General features: G+C 38.6%; 2 protein-coding genes across 5 annotated transcripts in view; both read left to right on the forward strand.

Moving 5' to 3' along the window:
* Nucleotides 1–5782, forward strand: part of LOC114363262 (adenylate kinase isoenzyme 5-like) — a 56334-nt gene extending 50552 nt beyond the window's left edge. Inside the window, exons 9-12 of the mRNA XM_028318939.1 lie at nucleotides 1668–1847; nucleotides 2840–2984; nucleotides 3570–3745; nucleotides 4159–5782. Of these exons, the coding sequence (XP_028174740.1) occupies nucleotides 1668–1847; nucleotides 2840–2984; nucleotides 3570–3745; nucleotides 4159–4272 (615 nt within the window). The 3' untranslated portion in view covers nucleotides 4273–5782. The remainder of the gene's footprint in view (nucleotides 1–1667; nucleotides 1848–2839; nucleotides 2985–3569; nucleotides 3746–4158) is intronic.
* A 1761-nt stretch (nucleotides 5783–7543) lies between these two features.
* Ak1 (Adenylate kinase 1) overlaps nucleotides 7544–21721 on the forward strand; it is a 30152-nt gene continuing 15974 nt past the window's right edge. For 2 of the 4 annotated variants that reach the window (XM_028318949.1, XM_028318950.1), the window contains exon 1: nucleotides 7544–7709. In XM_028318949.1, the coding sequence (XP_028174750.1) occupies nucleotides 7707–7709 (3 nt within the window). In that variant the 5' untranslated portion in view covers nucleotides 7544–7706. Of the gene's footprint in view, nucleotides 7710–20578; nucleotides 20847–21721 lie in introns of those variants that run through there. The other 2 variants (XM_028318947.1, XM_028318946.1) reach the window with 2 other exon arrangements.

Genomic DNA, 21721 nt, shown 5'->3' on the forward strand with positions numbered 1-21721 from the left:
TTTAGAAAGAGGTGCGTGGTCAAGATCATGATTTAGTTAGTTTTGTATGTAGGCGAGCTGCTTTCTGAGGAACTGGACAAATAAGGTCGTGAAGGCGCCGTCAGTGAAGCCTCAAGGAACGACCAGGGGCTCGTGTTGGAGGGATACCTGAGGGACATGGAGCAGGTGGATCATTTCCAGAAAGAGGTGAGTCAAAATCATGATTGGGTCAGTTTTATTCTAAGAACAGCTCGATTATTAAGGTGAGCTGGTCCCTTAGGAGCTGTTCAACAAGGTCATGAGAGGCGCCGTGAGCGAAGCGTCAAGGAACGACCAGGGGCTCGTGTTGGAGGGGTACCCGAGGGATATGGAGCAGGTGGAACATTTCCAGAAAGAGGTGCGTAATTTAGTGTCTTATAAGTATACAAGTTAGTTCCGGAGGAGCTGGTCAACAAGGTCTTGAGGGGCGCCGTGAGCGAGGCGTCGAGGAACAACCACGAGCGCATGATAGGTGGACCATTTTCAGAAAGAGGTGCGTGGTCAAGATCATGGTTTATTTAGTTTTGTATGTAGGCGAGCTGCTCCCTGAGGAACTGGACAAATAAGGTCTTGAGGGACGCCGTCAGCGAGGCCTCGAGGAACGACCAGGGGCTCGTGTTAGAGGGATACCCGAGGGACATGGAGCAGGTGGATCATTTCCAGAAAGAGGTGAGTCAAAATCATGATTGGGTCAGTTTTATTCTAAGAACAGCTCGATTACTGAGGCGAGCTGGTCCCTGAGGAGCTGGTCAATAAGGTCGTGAGGGAGGCGTCAAGAAACGACCAGGGGCTCGTGTTGGAACCCCTCCAAGGAATATTTAGCAGGTGGACCATTTCCAGAAAGAGGTGCGTAGTGAAAATCATGATTTAGTTAGTTTTGTATGTAGGCGAGCTGCTCTCTGAAGAACTGGTCAAATAAGGTCGTGAGGGTGCCGTAAGGCCGCGAAGAACGACCAGGGCTGGAGGGATATGGAGCAGGTGGACCATTTTCGGAAAGAGCTGGTACGTAATAAAAATCATGATTTGGTCAGTTTTATAAGTACGAGCTGGTGCCTGAGAAGCCTAACCAAAGTCGTGAGGCCGCGAGGAATTGCCACGGGCCCGTGCAGGAGATTTTTGGAAATCTTTAGGGGCCCTGAAGCCTTATTTCTTATTTAAATATTCTCTCTCAGTTCCGCATATCCCCGCGCATGCTTCTAATGAACTACTCCAAGCTGCAACTCGGGTGGGGGTGGCGCGATGACTCAATAGCGGCGTTCCGGCGGCGTCTGGAGTTAAACTAGAAGTCTTTAGGGCTTTAGGTCTTTAAGTTCCATTCTTTAGCAAATATTTAGAAGTCCTTGGGGGCTTTGGAGGCTAATATTAATCGGCATATTCTCTCCTAGTTCCGCATATCGCCTCGTATGCTACTCCTCCACTGCTCCAAGCTGCAACTCGGCCGGGGTCGGCGGGACGACTCGGTGGCGGCGTTCCGGCGGCGTCTGGAGTTAAATTAGAAGTCTTTAGGGCTTTAGGTCTTTAGGTTCCATTCACTAACAATATTTTAGAAGTCTTTAGGGCATTAGATCTTTAAGTTCCATTCTCTAACAATATTTTAGAAGTCTTTGGGGGCTGTGGAGCCTAATATTAATCATCATATTTCCTCCCAGTTCCGCATATCGCCCCGTATGCTCCTACTGGACTGCTCCAAGCTGCAACTCGGCCGGGGTCGGCGGGACGATTCCGTGGCGGCGTTCCGGCGGCGGCTCGAAGTGTTCCGGGAACACAGCCTGCCTATGCTTCGGGCCTTGGACCAGATGCACCGCCTCGTTATAGTGAGTAGACAGTCTGTAAGTGTGCTTCTTTCTTTTTATTAGTTCTTTTAGTTCAAATTGCTAGGAATAGCCATCTGGGCAAGCTCGCTTCAGCATAGATCGAATTTTGTTATCAAGAGCAAAATTTAATATGGAAAAAAATGTTTTTGGACCTTAAGACAAGGTCAGTAAAGTTTAAAATAATGTGTTTTTATATTACCGTACACTGGTTGAGGGTTACCGCGATATGTACGCGAGAATAAAAGTGCAGCTGCCAAAGTGTAACCTATTTAGTTTTAGAGGCTGTTAAGAAAATTCAGGAGTATATTTTATAGAGGTAGATTTACTTAAGTGGGTAGACTTACATTCGACTTCGATTCAAGATCTTGAAACTTTGCCTCACTGTCTAGTTGGAGGAATATAAGATACTCTATAATTACTACTCTACTGTCTTTACTTTACAAAATACACAATAATAATTTCTCAAAATGACAAAATGTTATCTCGTTATTAAATTGAGATATTTATTTTATCTTTTAATTTTTTTTATAAAGCATGATTTTATTTTTTCAAAATTTTTTTGCTCTTTGTTTTTATTTATAAAAATACGCATGGCATGTTTCATGTTAAGTTTATGATGTTAGATAGCATAAATTATGTATCTTTATGTATCTAATTGGGCACACACATAAAAATCTAGCTAAAGGAAATTATACAAATCACGCAAACAACACTAAATGATCAATCATATCACAAACACTGCATTACTACTACTTATCTCAGTAGTCAGAATTTTAACCATCGACTTCCCTTTCATTTTAACTTCGAACTCCTCCTACGTTTTTCATATTAAATACGTTGCGGGTCCAATGACAGTATAACTGTCCCCCGAGACAAACTTGACCTTCACAGGTTGGGTTTTTATTAGCAGCCAAGCTGTAGATCCTGACTACACAGGAGTTGCAGCGGTGGGAAAGCGAGAGGTGGGAAAAGCCCGTTCCCTTTCATTTTCAATGAATCCATTCAAGGTGGACGGCGACTCCGATGCGGCTGAAGTGCAGACGGAGTTCTCCCGGATCATGCTGGAAGAGCTGGAGAAGGCTGAAGCGATCGCTGCGATGCCGCCCACGCCGCAGCCGCCCAGCTCGCAGCCGCCCACGCCGCCTAGAGCTGGTAAGATGATAATAGCTATAGTCTGGTCTGTGAGCACGTAGAATTTTGTCCAATGATCCCAAGCTACCCATCCTTATCGCTCGCACGTAATTATGTTGCTCTCGCGCTCGCACACTCACTGCGGGCGCCCGTCGCACAGTTGCGACAGCAATATAATTACGCGAGCGATAAGGATGGGTAGCTTGGGGTCAATGGACAAAATTCTACGTGCTCACAGACCGGGCTTTAGCAGGGTCATATACGGGTCTATCTATTAGTATACCATCATGGAGCAATGTAATAATAAGTATGGAAGGCGATGGATGACGGTCTTAGAAGCAAATATCATAAATAGCCGTTAGTGCAGAAAAACTTTCACAAGATGAAAAAATACATTCAAGGAAAAACATCTAAACCAATAAAATGCGCTTAACGCTTTGCATGGATTACTCCTGCTATGTGCTGGGAAACTCATAGAATTTAAAATTTCATGTTTTTTTTATCAAACTATAATTTGCAATTATATTGCTCTACTTAATATTAATAGTGTTTGTTTGTTTGTTTCTTTATCACTTCAAATGACAACTTACTAACCTTATCTTCTAGATGTATCAGCGATACAGCAGTTTGCACATGCCGTGTCCCGCATGGGCGGCGGGCTAGCCAACGGGTTCGCCAACGGGACGGTCCGCAACGGGACAGTCCGGAACGGGACAGTGCCCAACGGGTCCTTACCCAACGGGACCATGGCCAATGGGATCGCAGGAGTAGTCAATAATAAGGTATAAAATTTCATCATCATTTCAGCCAGTCCATTAAGCTTTCCCCAAGGAACGCTACAAACCACGATCTATCTTCGATCTAAGATCGTCGGTCCACCACAGTAGGTGGGCCTCTAAGAAAGCGACAAATATTTTAGGATTTAAATCTGTCTTCAAAATTATATTATGGATCTTAAGGAGAAAACTACATTGTCAAATGCCTCTGTCTGATCTTTGAAGCTTCTTTCTCTTTTAAAACTTTCAAATAGCTTTAGGTTTTGGAAACCATACAATGTATAATGGCTCGATGTTAAGTGTGACAAAGATGTTAATGGTACCTACATTGAAAATTTGGAATATTTCTAGGACTCCCGCAAGGCTCTCTTTTAGGGCCACTTTGATTAACCAAAGTAACAAATAACTTTTGTTTCCAGGTAAAGCCAATAACAAACAACGTGTCAAAAATCCCGACCGTGTCTCAGATGACACAAGACGAGGTCCGCCGCCTCTACGAGGGAAGCTCGGGCGACATCGCCACGCATATGTAGACGGTCTTAATGAGTTAGTATTAGAAAATAAACCTTGTGGCCTTATAAATACAGTTGCAGAAACAAATCCACGGATTTATCATTCTCTAGAAATATCTTTAAAATACAAACATTTAATAATAAGTCGAATGAAACAGGTCGGGGACACATTATTTCACTTGGATTAAAAACCTAAATACTTGCTAATGTAGGTTTATTTTTAGGTAATGGACTCTATGAGAGAAAAATCAAAATTATTAGAGAAAAGTGCCGAAAAAATTTTCTTTACTATAGTTATCTTTGTAAGACTAGATTCTAAATTAGAATTAGATGTGAATGTAAAGTCATAATTTAAGTAAATTACGCTAAAGTTACTAAATTACGTACAAAATAGTTACTTAAAATAAAAAAGGTCTCATAAATAATGAGGTTTTACGTTTAGAATATCAGTCTCTGTAACTTGAAATCAAACTTTTTGTTCTATGATTGGTCTAACTACGAGCACATACCTACATATTTTAAGCCAATTTAATAGCCTTTAATCTGTTGGTACTTTGAGTTTGAATTATGTTTGAGGGTCGTTTCATATTTGAGTATCTTTTTGTAATACGCGTCTATTGTTTTTTTTTGTTAACAATTTGTGACTATTTATTTAAAAATTACTTAATGTGATTTTTTTTCATTATGTTTTCTAATTCATTTAATTTTTCTTTTAATATTCGTAAAGAACTTTTATTGTTGTAACATGTCGTAATTCCACATCTAAAAACTAAAGTAAGGAAGAGTTACGCACACGACTACTTAGTGCCTTTACTTTATGTAAGATACATTTAATTAGGTTCAATTACATAATAAGATTTAATTAATTAAATTATTACTTAGGTAATGTGTACCTACCTACTTACTTATCTAATACTTAATTAAAATGTGAATTTCTAATTTATATAAGTATCTTAAGAGAGGTTTAATATAAATAATTCTAACCATATGGGCGAATATGTATATTTTTTAATGAAAATTGATTTCATTTCAAAGAAAAAGGTAAATATTAAAGTACAATCTATTTATCGAATGGAATTTTCAGAGGTATTTTCGAATTCGATCTTAAAGCCATGTATTCATTAGGCAACATTTGTTGATAAACACTGTTTATAAACTGTTCATAAACAATGTTTCATCATCTCTGTAAACAGTTTATAAACAGTCCATAAACATAGGTGATGAAACATTGTTTATGATACATGTTGCCGTGCTCCCCGCTATGAATGGAGAGCAAGTGTGGACGGCCAAGTTCCAGAAACCTGTGTTTATGGTAAACTTGTTTCACACTGATCATAAACAGTTTATCAACAAATGTTGCCTGATGAATACATGGCTTAAATCTGTGTGATACAACTTCCTATATTAAAGTACAATACCTATATTTATCGGATGGAACTTTCAAAGGTACTTGACCTATGTTTCGAATTCGATCTTAAATCTGGAACAACTTAGAAACTAATTCTTTTTTATTTAAAACTGTTTAATGTTAAAGGCAATATAGTAAGAATAAATGCCTTAAATGGCAATGNAAAGATATATTTTTGCACATAAAGTAACACCGAATGTGACGTCCGAATAGAGTTAGTTTAAGTTTAGTGAAATAATTTAAGTAAAATGATATGGGTACAAGATATGGACTGCTAATCTTTTAAAATAGAAAGACACGGGTCTGAACGTGACATTTAATTTATGAATGAGTGCATTATGTGCAAATTTTTTGCCCAAATTGTTTTTCGTTAAGGTGCCATTTTTTCATTTTGAAATCCAGTTTATAACCTGTATTGCAAACGAAAATTTATTTGAAAATATCAAGTTACCACTAATTTCCTGGGCACATATGAAGATTTATAAAAATAAAGTAAAAAAAAATCAGTGAGAAATACGCACCCACTTACTTGTTTTTTTTTAATTACGCCAAAAATGCATTTGACACAAAAGCTCTAGGTTTTTTCAAATGGCCACAATCAAATTCACTTGGAGTGCAAATTCACTTGGAGTGAGTGCCTGGGACGCTAAAATATTTTGTACCTGTAAAATAGATAAGATTTAGAATTCACGTAGCTTAGATAGGTGATAACACAATACAGGGGCCAATCTAGAGTTAGTCGTAGAGAAGAGTTAGCGTTTCCACTCTCGTACTATCGCACCTTTTTATATGAAACTACTTATAGTTTTTGCAACTCACGAAGGCGAGTGACCTTTCTTGTGTGTGTACGTGTACATTCACATAACGATAGTGTAATGTCTATCAAAACTTCTGAAAACGAACAGTAGCCAGACACCAATGTAAAGCTCACTTGCCATCGTGAATTCCAAAAACTATACTTAATTTTAACTTCGTATAGCCATATTAAATGCTCTAACTGAAGCTGTGAAAATTAGAAAAGAAACTACTTACAATAAACAATTTGTGTTGAGTAGTTTCTGTTAGATTTTTGTCGTTATATGTTTTTTAGAGAATCGAAATTTTATGAGTTGCCTTTCTTTTTTATTAATGTTTATTGTCCGCCTCGTACTTTGTTAAATGTTGTACTTTTACTTCTATAAATGTTAGTATAATAATTTATTCGCAGTGTTAAATGTGCGTTATTGTTTTCTAGTTAGTATACTTTTAAAATGCGTGCGGGTCATGCTAGTTGTTTTTATAGTTGTTGATTAATATTTATTCAATTATTTATACCTTTTATTGTTAGAAACTGTTTAATATTGTTTACCATAAACCATAACCAGCAGCTGACGAACGAAATACTGTAATACTTACTACTCAAAATGATAAACTAGATTGAAAAGTAACTGGATAACTTATTTTTTATCGAAACATTATTGTAGATTTGTTATTTTTACGTTCAATTTACGTGATCATTTTAGCTACAACTAATTAATTAATGAAATTTATAAAATACCTAATTTAGAATAACAAAACACTATGTGTTTGTAGAAACTTTGTTTACATGAAATAAAATGCACAATTTTTATAATAAATCATGATCTGTACTTATTTTAGCCTATGTAAAATCAAAGAAAAAGTAAACAACTTACTTACGTAATACGATTAAGTTTCTAACATGACTCTTCGGTAACGCTGTTACATATCAGGTAACTAAATAAAAGCTTAAAACTGTTTATTTGAATATAATGAACATACGCAACGGCTTTTATTTATTTATTTGATAAAAACAGCGATCCTGAAATTATTCCTGAAAAGCTGCTAAGGCGGGCGGGCGCCATTTTCCCGCGCGGCGGCCATGTTGCAAGTTTCCCGCGCTCTTTGGAGGTCGATTATTGGCTGGCTGGCACAGTTTCCATGGCCTTGACCGCGCGCCGCACCGCAGTTTGCCTGCATTGCTCGCGGTGACTTGACGTACGCGCGTTTCGTTTCACGCAACCGCACGCGGTCACGTTAAAATTATAAAATGGTAAGTTACACTTTTGATTTATTAAACTTTATTTTTATCACATAAAAGCTGGAGCGATTGATGTAATTTTTAATTGTAGATGTAAGTGAGTAGTAGTTGCGGATGTAAAAATAGAAGGTGTTGTATAACAGCTGGGAGACGTTTTTAACAATTTTGCGGTGGTTTCTGAGTGATTGTGACGTCAAAGTTCAATATTAGACTGCATTATGTAAAGTTAATGATGATTGTCTTTACTCCAGAGTGTTTCTTTTGCATTTTTCATTCATAATTTAGGGGAAATAAGATATGAACCTACAACTCCGATATGAAAAATGTTGAAAACTAAATTAGAAACAAATCTAACAAAACTACTTATCATCCAGTAGGTAATAACTTACCTACTCTTTATTATGAGCATCTAGAGTAGATGGTAGTTTTAATTGTCGTACCTACTTATTACAAAAGTTTCTTATCTTAGTTTCAAATCAAGGATTTCGATAAAAATCTTCATATTCATGAAATTAAAGCATTCATAATTATGATTTCTCGGTAGACAATGAAGTTAGTGTTGACCTAGGTACTGCAATGAGTTTTAATAACCATGTAAATCCATTAACAGTTTACAATCCTAGGACATTGTACCTAAATGTAGATCGATTTCATATCTGTCCTCGTATCAATTGTAAGTAAGAGATAGACAATTTTATCTCATCTATAGATTGCTAATAATAATATTTTGTCTCGTAGAAAAAAGTACTTAGAGATGCTCCTAGATAACATGTTATACTCGTACCTAGGTATTTTTTCGATATAAAGGAAGTAGGTAGTTGTTCAAGTTGATGATTTATTTACACTCTGATTAATTTTCTCCGTCTGATCAATTGTCGACTGGTGGATAATGTCATAAGTATAAAAGTAGTAGCTTTTGCCCGCGGCTTCACCCGCGTGATATTTCGTTTGTCACAGACCGTCATAAATTATAGCCTATATGTTATTCTGGGTTATAAACAATAATACTGTAAAGTTTCATCAAAATCCGTTCAGTAGTTTTTGCGTGAAATAGTAACAAACATCCAGACATCCAAACTTTCGCATTTATAATTAGTAGGATTAGTTATGTAGTAGTTACTCAGATACTGTGTATTTTTTTGTTTTAGCAAAAAATAAACAACGAAAGCAATATAATTGATCCTTAATGGACACCATTTCTGAGAAGGCATTATAAAATATTCACACGACCTTAAATACTTGGAGAACCTTTATCGATTACTTTTTAGTGGAACTCGCGCATGGTGTTCATAATATTGATACTTGTTACATAAGTAATAGTATTTACTAAGTAATATGTCGATCGATAATATCAAACATTACTGTTCTCGCACCTGGTAGTCAGGAAAAGATCGCTTCGCTGAGATTATACCTACTTTACGACTTTGGATTAGAATAGAATAGAATAGAAAGTATTTACTTATTTGTCTCAAAACAGGTTTCATTTGCAGTTTATCACAGATACAAAAAGTCATAAGAGACAAAAAGGAGGAGGAGACCCACAAACTTACACCAAAAGTCATTACTATTAACTTATGCCTTGTGAAATTGATGTTGTGCGAATTGGAGTACATTAAGCTATCACTTCCCAAACGGATTTGAATGGTTCACTCGTGCGTGCCTACCATTTCTATGGAGCCTTCCCATCACTTTTCGTTGAGGCAGCTCCGGCAACAAAGGGAGGAAAAAGAGCACTAAAATGTAGGTACCTACTTACCTAAGAACTAGTTTACGTGCAGGGTTTACATTTACGCGGAAATAGAAGGGCCAAGGGTTTCTAGGCAAGGCGAACAGGTGGACAGATGTCTAAACTATGAGGGTTCCTTGTTGAACTGCGGATCCCTAATCAAGAATTATATCAATCTGTAAATCGTTTCGCGTCGGTGAACAGAGAAACTTGTACTAATGAATCATGATAATTGTAAAGAGAAATAACTAACACTTTTCAACAGAATTGTACAATATTAAAATAAATGTTCATTGATGATAATTGAAATAATTATCTTGATTATCCGGGTAAGACTCGGCTGTGAGCCTGTGAGTGAATGTGCCTGCATTCAATATTCGAAAAATCCTCGCAAATGGCTCGCACTAACGCCCGTATTCACAAACATCGCTATGAGGTCTCACAGTGCGCGTGTACGCATAGGGTGACACACAAACCAATCACAGAGCTCTATTCAACGCTGTGTGTTCAATTTGCTGCTTCATTTAAGTAAGCATCGTTTGTGAATACGGGCGTAAGTGCTGCAAGCAATTCTAAATTGCCCCTGTCAGGAATCGAACCTTCGGGTATTCGAAGCGAGTCACACCGATAATTTAGCGTCAATAGGACATTGCCTCTCTCTTATAAAGTGAGTTTTGTTGCAAAATCGCACCTATAACAACGTCATTAAGATTCTTTAAAACAGCTTGATGACACCATCCTTATAAATATTGAGTTGGCTTTTATCAGATGATGTGCCAAAAGAATTCTATGAATCCTAATAGTAGTCGTTATGATGATTTGGTAGAATTCATTTCAATTGGGCCAATTTAAATTACAAGCGCGTGCGCACATTACGAGCAAAACAACAACAAACATAAATTATGACAATGAGTGGGTGTGTAACTTATACAGGGTGCGCTAGAAAATTATCCCAAGGATAGGTAGGTTATAAACAAGATACGGGACTAATTTTTTTTTGTCGCGGAGGAAATACTTTGCGCACCGTCACCACTGCCGGGGGACAGGGTGTTATGTGGGACTCCCGGCGCCCTGAAAAGGGCGCTGCTCCGTCCTTAAATTGACGGACGGGGTATACCCACTTAAAAAAGCTCCGCGGCGTTCCGTCATCACCCCAGTGAGGGTGTCGCGAGTATCCGACCGTAGCCTTAGACTTCCACGACAATACGGGACTAATCCCCCAATCGCTACAATTCCTGTGTAGCCAAGGTCTACAGCAAGTTTGTTCCGGGAAAGTTAAATTGTCTTTCGTCTTCTCTCCAGCGCAAAGCGGATGACAAGCGGGATAAAGGAGCAAATTACAAACAGGATAGGGAAATTATTGTCCCAAATAAAGTAGATACAGAGGTAATCTCAAAGACTTAGCAATATGCAACTGATATCTCTTCTTTCTACTACTGACTTTATCACACAATCTATAGCATAGTAAATACGATATGAAACCAGATAAGCTCATTGTTGTTTGATTGCCCTTCACTGCACAAAATGGTTGTTCTCATCTTGATCAATAGGGTACTTCTCATTTACACTCTAATTTGATGGTCACACAATAATATTTCATAAACGGTATAAGTTAGAACAATAACTTTGAAATCAGATGATAAAATANAAATTTAGTGTTGAGCAAATGAGGGTTTTCGCTATTGAAAAATCCGCCAGATGGCAATATAGATGACCCACGCTGAACTGTCCCGCCAAACTCAATGACAGGGGGGCGCTACCATCGTTCAACTATATGGTTTCCAACATGGCAAAAATCTGAACCAGCGATCCGGTATTGACGGTGGCGCCCCACTGTCAATGTCATCGACAGGACAGTCCAGTATTTTGGAACTATACGTAGACGCGAGGTCCAAATGCTGCATGATTGGTTATTTTTGACATGACATTGACAGATATGTCAAAATTCACCAATCACGCAGCAGTCAGACCCTACATCCACGTCCCGCCATCTGGCGGATTTTTCAATCGCGAAAACCCTCATTGGAGTACATTAAGCTATCACTTTAAAGTTTCCCAAAAGGAATTGAATGGTTCACTCGTGCCTACCATTTCTATAGGGCCTTCCCATAACTTTTCGTTGAGGCAACTCCGGTAACAAAGGGAGGAAAAAGAGCACTAAAATGTAGGTACCTACTTACCTAAGAACTGGTTTACGTGCAGGGTTTACATTTACGCGGAAATAGAAGGGCCAAGGGTTTCTAGCCAAGGCGAACAGGTGGACAGATGTCTAAACTATGAGGGTTCCTTGTTGAACTGCGGATCCCTACTTAATCAAGAATTATATCAATCTGTAAATCGTTTCGCGCCGGTGCACAGAGAAACTTGTGCATCTTATGAAACTAACTCTTTTCAACAGAATTGTACAATATTATAAATGTTCAATGATGATAATTCAAATAATTATCTTGATTAACCGGATAAGACTCAGCTATGTACGAGTATGAGTGAATGTGCCTGCATTCAATATTTGAAAATTCCTCGCAAATCGCACTAGTGTTGTAAGCATTCTAAATTGCCCCAATCAGAAATCGAACCTTCGGGTATTCCGCACCGCACATAATTTTGCGTCAATAGACGTAGTCTCTCTCTTTTATGTGAGTTTGGTTGCAAAATCGCACCTATAACAATAGCATTAAGATTCTGTAAAACAGCTTGATGTCACCATCCTTATAAATATTGAGTTGGCTTTTATCAGATGATGTGCCAAAAGAATTCTATGAATCTAATAGCAGTCGTTATGTTGATTTGGTAGAATTCATTTCAATTGGGCCAATGTAAATTACAAGCGCGTGCGCACATTACGAGCAAAACAACAACAAACATAAATTATAACAATGAGTGGGTGTGTAAAATACAGGGTGCGCTAGAAAATTATGCCAAGGATAGGTAGGTACATTATAAACACAATACGGGACTTTTTTTTGTCGAGGAGGAAATGCTTTGCGCACTCTTGACGCCCTGAAAAGGGTGGCTCCATCCTTAAAAGGACGGGGTATACCTAGTTAAAAGCTCCGCGGCGTTCCGTCATCGCCGGAGTGGGGGTGTCGCGAGTATCCGGCCGTAGCCTTAGACTTCCGCGACAATGGGACGGATTCCCCAATCGCTACAACTCCTGTGTAGCCAGGGTCTACAGCTTAAACCTAACCAGTGAAGGTCAAGTTTGTCCTGGTAAAGTTGAATTGTGATTGGACATGAAACGAAATTAATCAGAAGAACATACTAATTGTAAGACGAGTTCAAAGTTAAGGTCGACTTCCCTTCAGCGCAAAGCGGATGATAAGCGGGATAAAGGAAATTATTGTCCTAAATAAAGTAGATAGAGAGGTAATATCAAAGACTTAGCAATGTGCAACTGAATATCTCGTCTTGTTGCTACTGACTTTATCACACAATCTATAGCGTAGTAAATAGGTACGATATGAGACCAGATAAGCTCATTGTTGTTTGGTTGCACTACACTGCACAAAATGGTTGTTCTCATCTTGATTAATAACTTATTAAATCTTTTTCTTTATCTGACTGGACGTTCGTTTTGGTAGCCCTCAGCAGGAAGAAATGTGTTTACATCCCGAATTTTGTCAACAAACTTGTCTTCCAGGGTAAAGACTCGGTCTGACGTCTCCCAGATATGACGTCAAGCCATCTATTTCCATCTGACGCCATCTTAAACCTCTTTAAATCCGAAAGGAAGTCTGTTTGTCTTTTGATTCTACACAATACCAAAGTCACACACAGTCACCAGCATATTATGTCTCAATGTGTATTCTGTGGTTTAAAGTACCGCAGTATCTAATTCAGAACATCTCTCCGTGCTATATTTTATTTATTTTAGTCAGATCATAATCATAGTTTGATTGAGTATTTAGAACGACTCTACCTTTTCAGGTGAAACATCAGTAGGTAGCAAATTATCTGTGATGCGAAATTGCGAACCTTTGCATAATTTTTCAAATATAGACTAAATACCTACCTATTTGACCTACTCTGATTTTCTATTATAAATAAACGCTCCAAGGAACTTCTCTAACCAAACTAACGAAAGTGCTGGTAGGTAGATACGCTAAACGAGTATTTTATCTCTAACTTGTCGCTCTTCATATCCATTTGCCCGTCCCCTCGATAAATCTCTCTGCCTGTTCACGATAGGGCTCCTGCCGGAGTCATTACATTAGGTGGCATACATTAGGCCTACGTAACCTCCATGATATCGTCAGTCACAAATAGTTACTAGGATTAAAATAGAAGTTATTTTATGACTTGACGAGCTTTATTGAAAGACGGTTTGGATATCTTTTCCTGAAATGCAAAGTTTCTGAGAGAAAAGCCGCGGATAAAGCGAGTCTTTCCACAAACACAGGTTGGGGATCCCGCCAAACGTCTATAAAACTTGTTGTTTTCTCCAAAACCGCCAGTCTGAAGCTGGGAGACCGCGGACGATGCCAATCGCAATTTGGCACTGAACCGATATTATTTCAGTATCCCTGTTAGTAAACTAGTTGGAACCTTGAATGAAGACGTGTTTTCCCTCGCTGGGCCCTCAATACAGTTTGCATGATTCCCACGTGTCGTAAATGAAAACTTTGGGCATAGGAGACGGACCAGTGAAGCGAGACGTGTTCTACTTCTGTTTGGTAGTGATCGGGCTGTGGTTGGAAGCGAAGAGTTTCTTCTGGAGACGACCCATTTATCAGGTAGATACCAGATGAATTTATCTTCATCCTTGCAAATTAAATTTCTGCCAATGAAATGTAGAGTTCTCAATGTTTTCATCATCATCATCATCTCAGCTATAGGACGTCCACTGCTGAACATAGGCCTCCCNTTCTGGCGAGCATTGCTTCGAGCTATTTGGCGAGTCAAGCTTCGGTCATCGTTCCGCACTCCGCCGCTCTGCGACGACCCTCCCCTCAACCCTGTTGCTCTCCAGCTCCAGTGTGTTGTAAAATAATTAGTTATTGTTATTTTAGAGCGTTCATTAAAATGCTCATGAAAACGTTCATAGCAATGTTTGGCTTATGCTTGGCTCGGCTCGTTGTTCAGTTTGATAAATATAAAAACGGTGAATGCTCGATGTTCTGTTACAAGTGAATGCTGAAGTCTATCAGCACCTTAAAACAAACGAAGCTCTAGTGAGGTCAAGCATAAGGGCTCGTTCCCACGGTATCCAGTTTTGCAGAATCCAGTAATGTAGGATCTCGAAAAACTCAACTGTCGTGTGAATGTTTTTATAGCACTATAAAGGCATAATAGCCTGATTTACCTTTATAATCCATCTAGTATCAATTTTTATTTTTTATTACTTTTTAGTCGATGTAAACTGTGTGGGCATGAATGGACCGTTTTAGACAACTATTGCAATTTGCATTCTAAAGCACAGACATCCGTAACCGTAACCGAAACTTTCGGATATCCGAAATAAAAAAATATCCGTAACCGTAACCGACACCGGTATAATATTATTCCTATATCCGTAACCGTATCCATAACCGAAACTACATATCCATAACATCCCTAGAATAAAGCCCTAATTTATTCCTATCTCAAAGCTGGGTCACACCAGTACTGTGAACCCTGACCCTACGGAGAAGAGAATGCCTTTATCTTGGAGGTATTTCCCGAATAACCTAATTAAGAATCACCTTTTTCCAAAGTGGGTTACCTAAATATTGAAAGATTACCTTCTGATGAAGATTAACGGGTTTCCAACTACCACTTCCTTAGTCCATTTCTGAATAAATAACCTGGCCATTGCCAGTATCGGCTGGTAACAAAGAAACAGTTATGAATTTTTAGTGAGCAAATGTGTGGTCGACCCAATTATTGATATGCTTTAGGTTGAATTGACACACATACGGCTCATAATTTGCTGATTAAACGACGCGATTTTCTTCAGTTATACATTCAGTGTTATGCTACAAACATTTTAAATAAAAGCTTTATTTAAGAAGTCACCGCGTTTCTTAAACAGGAAGCTCTCAAGAGAAACATTAATATTTCTATATCTACCCGTGTTTCTGTTACTATTTTCTGAATTATATTTTGTCAACGTGTGAGATGTTAACCAAACGTCTTCTATGAAGTAAATTGAGACTGTTGCAAAACTTGCAAATACCTATCCCTTTAGCTGCCAAATTCTATAGAAAAGTCAGTCACACTTTCAGTTTATTGATTGTTCCAATTTAAAACTTAAACTGACCTCTAGAAAACTTTTTCAGCGTTCACGCTCCAAAACCAGCCCCGTATGTTCGCGTTCTCACCCAAGAAAACGCCGTTACCCAGTTCATTTATGATGTATGACTCTGTGACCCAAGTATCTGTGTCAGTCAGTGGCGAACCATAATTACCCGTAATTAACTAGCTAGCAAGGGTGCACAGCCAATAATTACAGAAATAATGGCCGAAGAAATTACAGCATGCCTGAGAAAGGCGCAGGCGTTGATTGAATTTGCACTGTAATTCGAACTGATGTCTGTAATTTCGATGAAGCGTCAGCTTGAAGGGCAGGTATTGGTTTTGCAGACTGCTGAATTGTTAATGGAAATTACTAGTTATTAGTCTTACGTTGCATCAGCGTCATAATTATACTGAAATAGCAAGGAAATGTTTTTGTTTACTTCTTTAGACATCGACGTAACTTTTACTATATTTTGTAAAATGATAAGGCTCTCTATAATATTACCTGTAGGCCTAAGATGCGCGCCGTGCCGTGATAACTTATATCGACGTCAAAATGTATGGGCAAAATCGATAAAATGGCGTGATAACCGCTTATCGCGGCACGCATCTTAGGCCTCCTGATGTCTTAAGACAAAGTTTCAGATAGCTATCTGAAATAATCTAACGCTATTAAGAAATGAAGGTTACTGCCGAGGTCTTTCTCTGCCAGATAGCTAGATCTCTGAAACCAAATATTATAACGCTCTACATAATCTAAGAAATAGTGGTTGCTGGATAACTGATTACTTGATCTCAGTCAAACCGCAAGTTGTGGCTCTTACAATAATTTACAACTTAATTCTATCTTCCAGGTAAACGGCGAACGAAACCCAGAAGAAGTGTACAAGGACTTCAGGGCTGCTGTTCTCCAGATCCTGGGCACGCATGAGGACCAAGCAGCCCTCAACGGGGTTGGGACTGGGGGCATCCCTGGGGAAATTGTGGGGGTGGAACCCGCCCCTACTGCGAGGAGGTCTAGTCCACCAGTGAGGGTAGAAGACACGGAGGAGGAGGCGTCTGCTTTGCCCATAGCAGCGCCGCTGGTCACGCCACCCAGAGAGAACGGACGCCCTGAAATTATCGTGCCGAAGGTATGTTAATTGCCCGTAAAAATTGAAGTTATTTTTGTATGTCAAATGTAGGGTAATCTTTGGGAATGCTACTGTAAGGAGACCCAGTGAACCAGTGAAGGGATAAGAGAATGGACGCTCTGAAATAATCGTGCCGAAGATAAAAAGTCATTCGTTCGTTTGTTTGGAAATGACGTCCGCTGCTGGATCAAGGCCTCCCCTAAGGATTTCCATAACGATGGGTTCTGCGCTACCCGCATCCAGGTTCTTCCAGCGACCTTCACCAGATCGTCAGTCCACCTAGTGGGTGGCCTGCCCTCGCTACGTCTTCCGGCCTGTGCACATCATGTCAAAAAGTCATCAAATGTCATTTTCTGCAAATAGGCTTTTAAAAAGCAGTATTTACACGTCCCAGTATCGCTTGATGTTTACTTTCCCGTAAAAGAGAAGTTATTTCCCGTAAAAATAGATGTTATTTCTATGTCAAATGTAGGGTAATCTTTGGGACTGCTGATATAATCTTATAATAATTGCTGTGATGGTTATAACATTGTGTTTATGTTTCATATGTTTGTTATGGATAGCTCTGTGACAAACGGATCACGAGGGAAATCGTATAGGAACAGTTTTTAACAAACCGAAATATTCGTGCACTCGCAGAAGTATTTTAAAAAGTTAGTAATACAACTTTTATTTGGGGCGTAGGTAAAGAATGATAAGTTACTTACTTAGATAACTGCCAAAGGATTATTAAAAAAGTTAAACGGCCCTTGAACGCTTGTTAAAATTGACATTTACAAGTAGTATGGTCATTTTTAACACTGTTTAACAGTTTTCTGTATTTTTTTAAGTAATTTTCGTATCAAATGCTTCTATGTTCTCACGTGGTCGCGGCGGCTTCTTTTCACGATCTTTCCAACAATGTGGCATTTCCATCTGTCCTTCGCACTTTACCCATAATGAAAGCTCTTCACAACGTACTGGTAGACACATTAACAGTGATGACTATCGTAAAACGTAAAAGCCGAGGGCACTGGAGTATAGAAAGGTCGACAGACGCCTTGACCTATTCTCTTTAATCCTCTGTTTACCTTTTGTTAAGTTACATGCGTAACATTGGCTTACATATTGGTAGATACTTACAGTCGTATAGATCGTTTCATCCACGAAGACGCGCCCCACCAATTTTTGGTCGAAGGAAACGCGGTGCGTGGAGTTTGTTCCGAGAAATCCGAGCGTCATTATTGTAGTGTGCGTGTGAACTCATAGATATTTAGCGTGTACCGATAACACTCAAAAACATTAGCGGAAGGATGGTGGGATGCGTCTTCGTGGATGAAACGATCTCTGCTACAACTTCAAAGAGTTTCCAGTTTTGCTAGATAAGTACTGCTTTACTGGATCTACCAGAACTGTGACGTAGTAGCGGCAAGAGCTCCCATTTATTTTTCACTGTTTAAATCTTAAAACATAACTTCTATGTACATCTACATTACTTCAAATACGGAAGTATCAAAAGAGGCGTAGTTTATAACTTCATGTCGTTGAACTCCTGAATATTCGGAAAGTATCATTTTCAATTACTCGCTTCCTACTCATTAAATTGGTTACGATGAACCGAATGAATCATACGCGAGTACGCGACCCTACCTTATTATTTACAAAGGGAAGTGAACAAGTTGTTTAGTTGTTTTGTTTAATAGATCAAAGAGTATATTTCAATACCCATATAAGTATTTGACTGTAGAAAGTGCTCTAGTTTTGTTTAATTATATTAGAATAATAATTGCCTGTTTTAATTAATGTCGTTATTGGTACGACTATTCATTTGTTACGCTTAATACAATGCGGCGGATCCAATAGGATAGGTGGTACATGCAAGTATTTACATTATAGGGGAAAGTAGTACGAGATGATCCCCTTAAGCGGGAATCGCTGTAAAATACATATTTTTCAAGGTAAACCAAAAATAAAGACGATTACTACTAGTATATTTATCTATCCAACTTTCCTTATNTCCTTGACCCTACTGATAATCCGTTTTTTGCTTCTTTAGCATTTCAGAATGCCACCAGTGTCACCTTTAAAACCAATTGCGTAGAATCTTGTAACATAGTAGGTGACGTAATCGGTAAAATTTTATCTTGTATTTAAGTAGGTACCTATTTATATTATGTTATTGCTATTTATCTATGAAAATAAGACAAAATATATGTTTTATAAACACTTAAGAGTCATTTACAGTAATAAAGTTTGAAAAAATTATTGCTGTGAAGTACAGAATCACTTTCGTGGCATCAAAAAATTCAAAACGTTAAAACTTCCAAACAACACTCACTATTTGACTGATTTACTGAGAATACAGTCTTCACATCAAGCGCTACAATTTTTGTTTACAAAAAGTTGAAATAAGTTAGAAATAAAATTCGCCACGAAGGTGACGATGAGAACCGTGGCGATGAGAAATACCCAATAACTGGCAGACTTATCTTTTTCTTTATCTGGCTGGACGTTTGTTTTGGTACCTCCCAGCAGGAAGAAATGTGTTTACATCCCTAATTTTGTCAATAAACTTGTCTTTCAGGGTAAAGACTCGGTCTGACGTCTCCCAGAGATGACGTCAAGCCATCTATTTCCATCTGACGCCATCTTAATCCTTCTCTTAAATCTGAAAGGAAATCTGTTTGTCTTTTGGTTCTACATAGTACGGAAGTGTTTTTAACACAGTCACCAGCATATTATTATTTATGTCCCAATGTTAAATGTATAAGGTTCCTAACTTGTAATATGTGGTTAACTATGTTGGTTTCACAATTATCTAAGTTATTAGAATTGTATAATAGCTAATAAGCATTCATTGTTTTAGTGGTCAATGCTGGCCGTCGGCACCGACACATGCCATTATGACCCGTTCAGCACTACTATTAACGCTCGTTTTTCTATGACGCCCGACCGCTGCTCCGTTGAATGGACGTACGAGTGATATTGTCTGTGTTGACGGTAGTCAGCAAAAATGTTCACCGTTTGTTTTTTGTTTCTGTATTAGTTATTAGTTAAGGTATACAAGTGTAAATGTTAATGTATGTTTTAAATTCAATAAATTATTTGTATTTGTATTGTATTGTATTGTGTAAGCTGTTTGTTGACCCCAATAAATGAAAAAAGAAAACTGTAGTAATGCAGGTGTCCAGAATCTTTGTTAACACTCGTGCTGTGTTTACACGATCATATCATTCAGTCAGAGTTTGATTGAGTATACAAAAGACTACCTTTTCAGGTGAAACACTGCTAAGTACGAATTATCTGCCCTGTGAACCTTTGCATAGTGTTTAAAGACTAGTAGGTATATAGTTCAAATTGACCTACCTACTCTGGTTTTCCCAATATAAAAATTGGTAGAATGCCCCAAGGAAATTCTCTAACCAAACTAACGAAAGTGCTGGTATGTAGATACGCTAAACGAGTATTTATCTCTCACTTGTCGCTCTTCATATCCATTTGCCCGTCCCCTCGATAAATCTCTGCCTGTTCACTATAGGGCTCCTGCCGGAGTCATTACATTAGGTGGGCACGGGCCTACAATACATTAGGCCTACGTAACCTCCATGATATTGTCAGTCACAAATAGTTACTAGGATTAAAATAGAAGTTATTTTATGACTTGACGAGCTTTATTGAAAGAAGGTTTGGATATCTTTTCCTGAAATGCAAAGTTACTGCGAGAAAAGCCGCGGGTAAAGCGAGTCTTTCCACAAACACAGGTTGGGGATCCCGCCAAACGTCTATAAAACTTGTTGTTTTCTCCAAAACCGCCAGTCTGAAGCTGGGAGACCGCGGACGATGCCAATCGCAATTTGGCACTGAACCGATATTATTTCAGTATTCCTGTTAGTAAACTCGTTGGAACCTTGAATAAAGACGTGTTTTCCCTCGCTGGGCCCTCAATACAGTTTGCATGATTCCCACGTGTCGTAAATGAAAACTTTGGGCATAGGAGACGGACCAGTGAAGCGAGACGTGTTCTACTTCTGTTTGTTAGTTATTGGACTGTGGTTGGAAGCGAAGAGTTTCTTCTGGAGACGACCCATTTATCAGGTAGATACCAGATGAATTTATCTTCATCCTTACAAATTAAATTTCTGCCAATGAAATGTAGAGTTCTCAATGTTTTCATCATCATCATCATCTCAGCTATAGGACGTCCACTGCTGAACATAGGCCTCCCCCAATGCTTTCAATGTTATTATTATCGGCTAAATCTTTGACTCTTTGCTAAATAAATATGTAGTTAGTCCAATCGAATAACTTAGCAACTAAATTCAAAAACAAACAGTGGATATAGTTGATAGTGTACCTAATTTTCTACCTTTCATGGCGAAACATTTTGCATGGGCTGTCACTCTTCGTACAATTTTCCGGCTATCATTCCCACGTCAAAATGTCAACGTCGAAGACCAATTTGTCAAAAGATGGCCTTCTGCGTTGATTTAGGCAGTTGTTATGCTAATTAGAGCTATTTTAGCAGTATTATCATCATCATCAGTAGTTAATGACAAGGGCAAAATCAGTTCCGCCAGACATTAGCACGCGGTCATTGTCAATGCGATGCTCGAAATAGATCGCTTATTTTGTTTCTGCGCGTACGCATGTTATGAAAGTGGGTTAAAATGAGGAAATGCTTGAAGTTTAATAACACTTTTGTTTTTAAACAAAGTCTTATCACATAAAGAGCTTTCCCCACAGCCTTAGCATTTCTGCAAAGAGGAAAAAGATTTTCTTGCATATTGAGGGAATTTTTCGCTCTGGAAAAATTATAGCTGTTTTCCGTCCCCAAAGGTAACTCCTATATACTATGTGAAGGCTTCGTTAATTATTCCAAATTGCTAACCTTACCACCACAACTGTGTAACATATACTATCTTATATTGATATTTCGCAGCTTTAGTTCATTCTACCTTAGATTTTACCTT

The sequence above is a fragment of the Ostrinia furnacalis genome, unplaced genomic scaffold, assembly GCF_004193835.3.
Source record: "Ostrinia furnacalis isolate ACB-3 unplaced genomic scaffold, ASM419383v2 OfSCF7055, whole genome shotgun sequence".
Lineage (NCBI taxonomy): Eukaryota > Metazoa > Arthropoda > Insecta > Lepidoptera > Crambidae > Ostrinia > Ostrinia furnacalis.